Source organism: Rutilus rutilus (genome assembly GCF_951802725.1).
Source record: "Rutilus rutilus genome assembly, chromosome: 20".
Classification (NCBI taxonomy): domain Eukaryota; kingdom Metazoa; phylum Chordata; class Actinopteri; order Cypriniformes; family Leuciscidae; genus Rutilus; species Rutilus rutilus.
Window position 1 is genome coordinate 33,387,184 of NC_140225.1, and position 11,061 is coordinate 33,398,244.

General features: G+C 41.7%; 2 protein-coding genes across 2 annotated transcripts; one reads left to right on the top strand and one right to left on the bottom strand.

Annotated features, from left to right (window-relative positions):
- Window positions 1-2,012: 2,012 nt before the first annotated feature.
- On the bottom strand, window positions 2,013-4,369 carry LOC311279760 (zona pellucida sperm-binding protein 3-like). Its single transcript, XM_084391462.1, has 8 exons — window positions 3,802-4,369; window positions 3,193-3,311; window positions 3,012-3,115; window positions 2,754-2,931; window positions 2,492-2,616; window positions 2,331-2,413; window positions 2,167-2,255; window positions 2,013-2,097 (listed from the first exon to the last, which is right to left on the bottom strand). Exons 1-5 carry the CDS (start codon window positions 4,339-4,341, stop codon window positions 2,547-2,549), a joined length of 1,011 nt encoding a protein of 336 aa, XP_084247588.1. The 5' UTR covers window positions 4,342-4,369; the 3' UTR covers window positions 2,013-2,097; window positions 2,167-2,255; window positions 2,331-2,413; window positions 2,492-2,546.
- Window positions 4,370-6,051: 1,682 nt separating this feature from the next.
- Window positions 6,052-8,455, top strand: LOC311279752 (zona pellucida sperm-binding protein 3-like). Its single transcript, XM_084391454.1, has 8 exons — window positions 6,052-6,644; window positions 7,145-7,263; window positions 7,339-7,442; window positions 7,523-7,700; window positions 7,838-7,955; window positions 8,034-8,116; window positions 8,211-8,299; window positions 8,371-8,455. The coding sequence occupies exons 1-8, from the start codon at window positions 6,099-6,101 to the stop codon at window positions 8,439-8,441; spliced, it is 1,308 nt and encodes a 435-aa protein (XP_084247580.1). The 5' UTR covers window positions 6,052-6,098; the 3' UTR covers window positions 8,442-8,455.
- The last annotated feature ends 2,606 nt before the right edge of the window (window positions 8,456-11,061 follow it).

The following is an 11,061-nucleotide window of genomic DNA, read 5'->3' on the forward strand; positions in this document are numbered from 1 at the left end:
GCATTCGAAGGCCGATTGCGTCATGACAAAGGCTACCCCGATTCAAAAGCGACTTTAAATGCGCCCTTCGTTTCCGCGTGAAATGAAGGATACACACTCTTTCAGTTCCATTTTATTTTTGCTGGATGTGTGGTAGAGCAAGTAAAGTTTATTCATGAGGATTTTGAAATGATCAGTTGCTCCAATTTCTTTGAATGTGTCACTCACAGCAAGCTCAAGTCTATGAGCTGTACAATGCCAACCAGTGACACCAGGGAACAGGGCCTGCATTCAAGCTACTTCCCCACTTTAACATCCAAACATCAGAGCTCCATCAGTTGTTTGGAGAGGAATTCCTTTGTAAAGAAACCATTCCCTCTGCACTTCAAGTCACCTTGTGGTGAAAATCAAGCTTTTAATTTTATTCTAAAATCAATATTTTTATTAATAAATATGCCCTCAATGGTGTACAAATACCTATACCAATGATCAGACTAATCCTCATAAACGAAGAATTTATTATCTTTATATACATGGGACGGGTAGGTCCACGGAGGCTTCCATGTAGTTCCGCCATCTTGAAAAACTATAATAGCAGAGAGGGACAAAAAGTACTTGGCCAACGCCTTTCCGTTCAGAACCAGCATCACGTGACTGAAGCCAGCAGAAGCGGAGGAGCAGAGCAGTGAGAGGCGCTTGTCACTGCCGCGGCAAGTTTAAAAGGCTGCACTGTACGGTTATTTATACACCGTTCATTCATACATATGAGTCACAGGATGAGTCCTCGTCGTCGAAAAAGTCCAAAATAGACCGTAAAAGGAAACGTGACCGGAGATTACAAAAACAAGGGTTAATGTCGGGATAGCTAATGCAGGAGAAAGCTTTCAAAAGAGACCCTGAAGTTGCCTGCTTTCTTCTCGACAGGCAAGTCAATGTTACAGTCTTAATTACAAGCTTTTTTTTTTCATTGCTTGGTTGTGTACTTTACTATATAGACAGTAGAACATTTATAGTTAAAAGTTAAACAGGCTCTTTGATGAATAGCAGCTATTGAGTGAAGTAACATTAGAGAAGGCTCTGATGATGATGATGATATCTAACAATGCACGTACTTCAAAAAATATAACGAGTAAAGAAGGCATTACTAATTACCATAGTTAATGTTTTTCACAGTCAGTAATTCATACTGTAATGTTCTTTTTTTCGTTGTTTCAAGTTTCAGTTTGTTTAAAATAAACCTGTTCACCCAAAGAAAAACCTCGAAGTGCTATTATAAGACATCCTGTCATAGCTTTTTGGTACATAACGGCTACTGCAGATGCAATGCGCATTTGAAAAAGTGAGGCGCTGGAGAGCATTATTCTTTTGAATGCAAAATACAATTTCACCACTAGATGGGAGAAATTCCTACACACAGTCCCTTTAAGACAAACCATGTGCAAATTCATAACTCAACACCATTGCGGAGTATTTTCTCCTTAACTGCAGTGAACCAAAAACACGGTTTGAAATCACAAATGTTTCTGACGTCACAAACTACCATGTAACTAATCAGGTCAACGAGTGAATCTCTGAGCTGCTGTGAGTGGAGGCAGCGCTTATTTGCACATAGAATCACGTATACTAAATGAGGCAAGGGTGTCGAGTTACATTCAAGTGGATGCTGCACACGGGTGGTGGCTGAGGAGATATCCCCCTGATATGATGTGAAGCACTTTGGGTGTACTGTAGCACAAATGAAAGTGCCATATAAATGCCTCATTGTAATGATTTTCACCAGGAATTCTTCTGTTAACCAAGTTGTTAAAAAAAAAAAAAAAAAAAACTTCAGAAGCATAACCTTGAGCTTTCACTAGCAGTCTTTAAAAGGTTCATTTAAAACTCCCTATGGAGAAAGTTTATAACTTCAGGAACCCTATGGTTGCATACTATATGGGACTTGGAAAGTACAGGACGACTATCAGTTTCATCACATTGATTTTAGTAGTTAAACCAGACACACAGCAAAATGACAAGTCAGGTACAACCAAGGATTGATTTGTCAGTTTTATTGAGAACCTCTCTTTTGGCCTTGAACCGTTACAGGACCAAGTGAGGCCTTGCCTTCCCACTGAATGCCTAGAGAAGAAAAGCCAAGTTAGAGCACTTGAATCAAAAGCAACCTTAGAAAGAGCAAACGCTACCGACCTCCATAGGGAGCAGCAAATTCACCATCAGGACCACATGTTGAGTCACAGCAACCACAAACTTGGTCGTTTCCATCAGCAGCAAGCCACCTGCAACAAGACAAAGACATGGAACCTTCAACATGAAGTCAACTTAATACCCAAAAAAAAAAAAAAAAAAAGTACCCATTGGCAAAGGAACAGGATTTGCGCTGAGCATCACTGGGTGCAGAAGCAAGAGTTGCCTTCAGAATACATGTTATGTAGATCTGCAAGGGATGACAGACAAGTCACAAAACCAAAGCAGATGGGAGGAGAAGTCAAGTTAACTCATTCATAGTACATACAGAAGGACTATTGCCCTCCTGGAACATAAACGCCTCCAGCTGGAACTGGATCTTGTCATCCTGGGACCGAGGCATGAAGCGGGAGCTGGGAGCTGGAAGCTGTAGTTTTGGCATCCACAAAGCACCTGACGACAAAAATCACAAAGAGCAACTCATGAATGTCAACTGTAGAGCATCAAGCAACTAGACCTTACCCATGACTCAAAACTGGTTACAAAAGGCAACTTAAACAGTCCTACCACATCAAGGGCCATGACCTTACCCGTGATTCTCAATGAAGGAATATCTCGGAAGAGAGTTCACATCAGGTACTTGAGTGGCCACACAGCTGTCCACAAACACACGCAGAGGCACATGATTGTACTGCTTCACAGATGCCTCGATGTTAATAACGCCACCCAGGAAATAGGAGTATGAAGGCCTCTGATAGGCCCAGTCATCTACACAAAAAACATTTTAGGCACAGCCACAATAGCAAGGGTAAAGGCTTATTTTATTGAAAGAAAAAACATGTACCAACCCATCATGATCTTCAGGGAGAACAGCAAGACTTCTTCACCAGCCTCTGTTGAGGCATAAGGAACCCATGTTGGCCTCAAGGCATCACTGCTTACATTTTGGAGCCTGCGGTTCATGAAAGTACCCATTAAATGGTCTCCTAGTTGCACGAGAAAGTGCAGAAAGTCACAGAGATCCCCTACCTTTGATAGTGGCATTGAACACCAACAATTGCGCTGTCGGCCCGGGTAATCGGAGTCCCTGCAAACGCCTCAGGGGTGTAGGTAAGAGAGAAGGTGTAGACAAGCTCATCCTCATTCATCTGAGAAAAGATTGTGGTTACCAAGAGGGTCATCCCAAAGACTTCACATACACCAAGACCATGCACTCATATTACTATGAATGGGAGAAGGTGCACTGCAATATGGTGGAATTCCTAAAGAGCAAATCACCAATTAGTAAATTCTTCATCACCACAGCTGCCCTCAGAGGCTCAGGTGTTGCCAGAGATAGCCAATGTTTTGGAGAAATACACAAAGGATTGAACATTTTGCTGTTCCAGGGTAAAAACTAGCTTTAACAACATTAAGGCCCAAGATTTGTTATGGTTTCTTAAGCTCCTTTCCTACCATTTACGGGATAGTTTATATCAGATGTTGGTTTGAAGGCTTAAAGGGAAGTAGCTTGAATTCAGGATTTACTCAGATAAGAATTGGTCTTAACTGCCCTGGCATTGTAAAACCAAGTGAACTGACTTTCCTTGAAAAGGTCCTCTGTCACAACAAATAACCCATTACAATATCTGTTCTTACCATCAGCACACTGTTGCAGTCCTGTAATTCATACTCAAAGATGAGCACTCTTGATCCAGGATCCTGACCAACAACAGGACATCCACCTAAAGACAGACCAGTTGGCTGGATCAACTGACCATTGCTGAATAAGTCCTGCTGGACCTCTACGAGAACCCGGTTCTCGCCACATTGAACCGCTACGCTGCTGGGAGTCACAGGTTGCCTCAACTGGAAGTCCACAGCCAACTCGCTCTGCACCTCAGAAACAATGGGATACCTCCAATCCAAAGGCTTCACTGGACCCTGCAACAGCTGCTTCTCCTGAAGGCCAAAAGGATCCTGCGCAAGGCTTTTGGAGTCAGGACCCAAAGGACTCTGAAACTGTGAAGCCACTTGCAAAGGGTTCCAGAGCCCTAGAGGAGAAAGGGCAGGACTTCTGGAAGCTGGATCTGATTTTGGCCCCATGCTTCTTGGACTATGACTATGCCTCAAACTTCCCAAGACATTAGGCATATCAAATGCAACAATCACCACTAAGACCACTTTCAGAAACCCCATTCTAACAAATGTTCACACAAACACCAGCACTTGGCTTTGCCATTTTGTACAGCTTTGAGTTAAGTTTGCTCCACCCCTTTTACCTTAATTGATTATCCTTGATTCTCCTCTGGACCTGCAGAGTGTATGCATCTTTTAATGCGACTGTCCAAATACCCACACTTGCCAGTCTTTGTACTTGACCACTTGTCTACTTACATGACCTAAAGTTTTTCCGGTCTTTGATCCATGTGTTCAAGTGGGCTTGAAGACTGCAAGTGTGTGCAGAACCTTTGATTACCCAATGGGACACACTTTTAGTTTTGCAAAAATGAAAGTTTACAGAGCATTATTTACACATTTTGATTTCAAAAATAAACTTATAAATGTCTGTTCAGTAGTGTTTCAGTAGATTTACATGTAACAAAAGGCACAATTTAAAAATTGTGATGTTTGTATTAACCCTCTGGGGTCTGAGGTGTGTTTGCTAGAGTTTATTTTTGGAGGAGCGAGGAGGATTTTTCTTGAAACCCTCCCAAACAACATGTGGTGATGTAGGGGTTGTTTGATATATTTTTTTAGGCTTTCTGACCCCCAAGACTCAAGTAATTTCTGTGTTCCTTGGAGAGTCGTTGGCCACTCAAACTTTCCTGCTCACCGTGCATTAAGACAAACTAGACACATGTCCTCTTCCTGGCAGATTCGTAAAATCTTTAGTTGATTGGAACTTCTTAATTATTGCTCTGATGGTTGAATTCTTGAACTATTTTCTTACAGCCACTTTCTATTTTGTGATACTCAACAATCTTTTGATGCACATCAGAACTATATTCTTTGGTTTTACTCATTGTGATGGATGATTAAGGGAATTTGGCCTTTTTGTTTCCTCATATTTAAACTCCTGTGAAACAAGAAGTCATAGCTAGACAATTTCGTGTTCCTAGTCATTTCGTGTTCCTACTGATAACATTTTTAGGGGTGCCGATAATTGTGGGCAACGTGTTTTGGAGAAAAACATTTATTTCATAATGTAACTTTCAATTCTTTTACTTCAATGAAAGGTTAGATGTTAGAATTATTATTTTTTTTAATGAAAGATCAAAAGGATAAACAATGTACACCCATTTTTGATTATATTCACCAGGGGTGCCATTAATTCTGACAACAACTGTACATGCTGCTCACATATTATTGTAGCAGATTTTGTGTTGAATACAGTGTAATCAGACTTTAGCCATGAAAATGTTACAAGTTACAGAAATAAGCACAAATGTCAGAGCATGTCAGAACACCTCCAGGCCCAGGAAACACCTCAGACCCCAGAGGGTTAATACACACATCACAATTTTTAAATTGTGTCTTTTGTTACATAGGGACTACTCAACAGACATTTATAAGTTTATTTTTTAAATCAAAATGTGTAAATAAAGCTCTGTAAACTTTCATTTTTGACTACCCAAAGTGTGTCCCATTGGGTAATCAAAGGTTCTGCACACACTTGCGGTCATCAAGCCCACTTGAACACATGGATCAAAGACTGGAAATACTGTAGGTCATGTAAGTAGACAAGTGGTCAAGTACAAAGACGGCAAGTGTGGGTATTTGGACAGTCGCATAAAAAAATTGCAGAATGGTGCGTCCCTAAGATGCATACACTCTGCAGGTCCAGAGGAGAATCAAAGATAATCAATTAAGGTAAAAGGGGTGGAGCCACCTTAACTCAAAGCTGTACAAAATGGCAAAGCCAAGTGCTGGTGTTTGTGTCAACATTTGTTAGAATGGGGTTCCTGAAAGTGGTCTTAGTGGTGGTTGTGATTGTTGCATTTGATATGCCTGATGTCTTGGGAAGTTTGAGGTATAGTCATAGTCCAAGAAGCATGGGGCCAAAATCAGATCTAGCTTCCAGAAGTCCTGCCCTTTCTCCTCTAGGGCTCTGGAACCCTTTGCAAGTGGCTTCTCAGTTTCAGAGTCCTTTGGGTCCTGACTCCAAAAGCCTTGCGCAGGAGCCTTTTGGCCTTCAGGAGAAGCAGCTGTTGCAGGGTCCAGTGAAGCCTTTGGATTGGAGGTATCCCATCATTCCTGAGGTGAAGAGCGAGTTGGCTGTGGACTTCCAGTTGAGGCAACCCGTGACTCCCAGCAGCGTAGCGGTTCAATGTGGCGAGAACCGGGTTCTTGTAGAGGTCCAGCAGGACTTCTTCAGCAATGGTCAGTTGATCCAGCCAACTGGTCTGTCTTTAGGTGGATGTCCTGTTGTTGGTCAGGATCCTGGATCAAGAGTGCTCATCTTGGAGTATGAATTACAGGACTGCAACAGCGTGCTGATGGTAAGAACAGATACATCTTAATGGGTTATTTGTTGTGGCAGAGGACCTTTTCAAGGAAAGTCAGTTCACTTGGTTTTACAATGCCAGGGCAGCTAAGACCAATTTTTATCTATTTGAATGGGTAAATCCTGAATTCAAGCTACTTACCTTTAAGCCTTAAAACCAACATCTGAGGTAAACTATCCCATAAATGGTATGAAAGGAGCTTAAGAAACCAGACCAAATCATGGGCCTTAATGGTGTTAAAGCTAGTTTTTACCCTGGAACAGCAAAATGTTCAATCCTTAGTGTATTTCTCCAAAACATTGGCTATCTCTGGCAACACCTGAGCCTCTGAGGGCAGCTGTGGTGATGTGAAGAATTTACTAATTGGTGATTTGCTCTTTAGGAATTCCACCATATTGCAGTGCACCTTCTCCCATTCATAGCAATATGAGTTTATGGTCTTGGTATATGTGAAGTCTTGGATGACCCTCTTGGTAACCACAATCTTTTCTCAGATGAATGAGGATGAACTTGTCTACACCTTCTCTCTTACCTACACCCCTGAGGCATTTGCAGGGACTCCGATTACCCGGGCCGATGGTGCAATTGTTGGTGTTCAATGCCATTATCAAAGGTAGGGGATCTCTGATTTTCTGCACTTTCTTGTGCAACTGGGAGACCATTTAATGGGTTCTTTCATGAACCGCAGGCTTCAAAATGTAAGCAGTGATGCCTTGAGGCCAACATGGGTCCCTTATGCCTCAACAGAGGCTGGTGAAGAAGTCTTGCTGTTCTCCCTGAAGATCATGATGGGTTGGTACATGTTATTTCTTTCAATAAAATAAACCTTTACCCTTGCTATTGTGGCTGTGCTTAAAGTGTTTTTTGTGTAGATGACTGGGCCTATCAGAGGCCTTCATACTCCTATTTCCTGGGTGGCGTTATTAACATCGAGGCATCTGTGAAGCAGTACAATCATGTGCCTCTGCGTGTGTTTGTGGACAGCTGTGTGGCCACTCAAGTACCTGATGTGAACTCTCTTCCGAGATATTCCTTCATTGAGAATCACGGGTAAGGTCATGGCCCTTGATGCGGTAGAACTGTTTAAGTTGCCTTTTGTAACCACTTTTGAGTCATGGGTAAGGTCTAGTTGCTTGATGCTCTACAGTTGACATTCATGAGTTGCTCTTTGTGATTTTTGTCGTCAGGTGCTTTGTGGATGCTAAAACTACAGCTTCCAGCTCCCGCTTCATGCCTCGGTCCCAGGATGACAAGATCCAGTTCCAGCTGGAGGCGTTTATGTTCCAAGAGGGCAACAGTCCTTCTGTATGTACTATGAATGAGTTAACTTGACTTTTCCTCCCATCTGCTTTGGTTTTGTGACTTGTCTGTCATCCCTTGCAGATCTACATAACATGTAATCTGAAGGCAACTATTGCTTCTGCACCCAGTGATGCTCAGCGCAAATCCTGTTCCTTTGCCAATGGGTACTTTTTTTTTTTTTGGGGGGGGGGGGGGGGGGTGGGGGGGGGTGGGGGTATTAAGTTGACTTCATGTTGAAGGTTCCATGTCTTGTTGCAGGTGGCTTGCTGCTGATGGAAACGACCAAGTTTGTGGTTGCTGTGACTCAACATGTGGTCCTGATGGTGAATTTGCTGCTCCCTATGGAGGTCGGTAGCGTTTGCTCTTTCTAAGGTTGCTTTTGATTCAAGTGCTCTAACTTGGCTTTTTTCTTCTCTAGGCATTCAGTGGGAAGGCAAGGCCTCACTTGGTCCTGTAACGGTTCAAGGCCAAAAGAGAGGTTCTCAATAAAACTGACAAATCAATCCTTGATTGTACCTGACTTGTCATTTTGATGCTTGTCTGGTTTAACTAGTTTTGGCTTTAAAAAGTGGCTCATTCTGCCAATGTGGTGATAATTGATAGTTGTCCTGTACTTCAAGTCCCATATAGCATGCAACCATAGGGTTCCTGAACTTTCTCCATATGGAGTTTTAAATGAACCTTCTAAAGACTACTAGTGACAGCTCTGGGTTATGCATCTGAAGGTGTTTTTTTTTTTTTTTTTTACAATTTGTTTAACAGAAGAATTCCTGGTGAAAATCATTACAATGAGGCATTTATATAGCACTTTCATTTGTGCTACAGTACACCCAAAGTGCTTCACATGTCAGGAGGATATCTCAACCACCAGTGTGCAGCATCCACTTGAATGTAACTTGACACCCTTGCCTCATTTAGTATACACAATTCTATGAATGTGCAAATGAGCCCTGCCTCCACTCACAGCAGCTCAGAGATTAGCTCGTTGACCTGATTAGTTACAAGGTAGTTTGTGACGTCAGAAACACTAGTGATTTCAAACTGTTTTTTAGACTGTCTTCAGTTCACTGTAGTTTTAAGGAGAAAATACTCAGCAGTGGTCTTGAGTTATGAATTTGCACATGGTTTGTCTTAAAGCATATTAAAAATACCACAGATAAATTAAAACTTAGATTTTTCACCACAAAGTGACTTGAAGTGCAGAGGGAATGGTTTCTTTACAAAGGAACTCCTCTCCAAACAATTGATGGAGCTCTGATGTTAAAGTGAGGAAGTAGCTTGAATGCAGGCCCTGTTCCCTGGTGTCACTGGTTGGCTTTGTACGGCTCATAGACTTGATCTTGCTGTGAGTGACACATTCATAGAGTAATTTCTAAATCCTTATGAATAAACTTTACTTGCTCTATCACACATCCAGCAAAAATAAAATGGAACTGAAAGAGTGTTTCACTGGGAAACAAAGGGTGCATTTGAAATTGCTTTTGAATCAGGGTAGCCTTTGTCATGATGCAATGAAATATACCCCAGATTAGATAATGATATGAGATGTCATCGCTCTGCTGTAGAATTTCAATGGCATCAACATTAATTCCATGTGATAATGTTAGATCTAGAGTATGATTACGTCAATGAGTAGGTCCTGACACGTGTTGTCTAACTCCAATAGAGTTCAGAATGTCCTTAAATGCCAATCCCAATGCATCTTTTGTCAAAGTATGTATATTAAAATCACCGACAATTAGGACTTTATCTGCAGCCAGTACTAACTCTGATAGAAAGTCAGCAAATTATTTGATAAAGTCTGTATGGTGGCCTGTATACAGTAGCCAGCACAAATCTCAAACGTGATTTATCATTTACACTAGATAGTGTTACATTAAGCACCAACACTTCAAAAAAATCATATTTAAAACAAGACTTCTCAGTAATTCTGAAGATATTACTATAAATTACAGCAACACCTCCCCCTTTGCCTTTCAGACGAGGCTCATGTTTATAACCGTAATCTTGGGGGGTGGACTCATTTAAAGCTTTAATTGGTAACAACACCAGTACCTTATCACCCACTGAAAATGATCGTGACACTGCTGCTTTATCAAAGTGCTGTTTCATGCTAGACTGAGCTTCAGAAAGAGCTTCTTTGGCACAATCACAGGATTCCTGCACTCGGTCACGAAAACGAGCCACATAAACAAGAATGTTCTTTGTAGGAGTTAACCTATCATCCAGACCAAGCATTTGCTCCTTAAGAACTTTCAGTGGTCCTCGTACACAAGGCCTATGTCCAAACACAAGTTCAGTTGGACTGAACCATAAAGATTCCTGAGTGGTTTTACGAATAGCAAAAAGAACAAGTGGCACACCCTCATCCCACTCATTCTCTGTCTCCCAACACTACTTCAACATAGCCTTAAGTGTCTGGTGGAATCTCTCAAGCACACCTTGATTCTCAGGATGGTAAGGACTGGAAGTACGATGACAGACACCCAGTGAACACAAAGTTTGTGTGAACAACTTGGACATAAAATTTGTGCCTTGATCTGTTTGTACTATCTTAGGCAGACCAAAAGTAGAAAAGAATTTTGGATGTACTTTTTCGCAATGGCACTGCTTCTGGGTATCGAGTCGCTACGCACATCATTGTGAGCAAGAACTGATGTCCAGTCTTTGTTTTAGGCAATGGTCCGAAACAATCCACGATCACATGCTCAAAAGGTTCACAGAGCACCGGAATTGGAACTAACGGCGCGGGAGGAATAACTTGGTTTGGTTTCCCCATAACCTGATAAGTAGAGCATGTTCGGCAAAACCTGAACCTCAACTTGATCATCTTGTTGTACTAAACACATTTTTATGAGACAACGCAAACTCGTCCGCTAGTACAGCAGCAGCAGACAGTTTCATCACCTTCTGCTCATTCAAGTACAAAACAATGCGTTCAGGCAAACACCTTTTAAAATCTTCAAGGAGCGCTAATTCACACAAGGAAGGAAAATCATTAAAATGACTCGAAGCGCACCACTTATCAAACAAAACTCCTTTCTCACGTGCGAATTTGACAAAAGTCTGATTACTCTTCCTATGATTGCGAAACTTTTGTCGGTAATTC

Excerpts from the sequence above, each read along its gene's own strand:
- LOC311279760 (XM_084391462.1), bottom strand. The coding sequence starts at position 4,341 with ATGGGGTTTCTGAAAGTGGTCTTAGTGGTGATTGTTGCATTTGATATG. Across the intron at positions 3,312-3,801 it reads ACTGCAACAGTGTGCTGATG|ATGAATGAGGATGAGCTTGT; the intron begins GTAAGAACAGAT and ends ATCTTTTCTCAG. Across the intron at positions 2,932-3,011 it reads CTCCCTGAAGATCATGATGG|ATGACTGGGCCTATCAGAGG; the intron begins GTTGGTACATGT and ends TTTTTTGTGTAG.
- LOC311279752 (XM_084391454.1), top strand. The coding sequence starts at position 6,099 with ATGGGGTTCCTGAAAGTGGTCTTAGTGGTGGTTGTGATTGTTGCATTT. Across the intron at positions 6,645-7,144 it reads ACTGCAACAGCGTGCTGATG|ATGAATGAGGATGAACTTGT; the intron begins GTAAGAACAGAT and ends ATCTTTTCTCAG. Across the intron at positions 8,117-8,210 it reads TCCTGTTCCTTTGCCAATGG|GTGGCTTGCTGCTGATGGAA; the intron begins GTACTTTTTTTT and ends GTCTTGTTGCAG.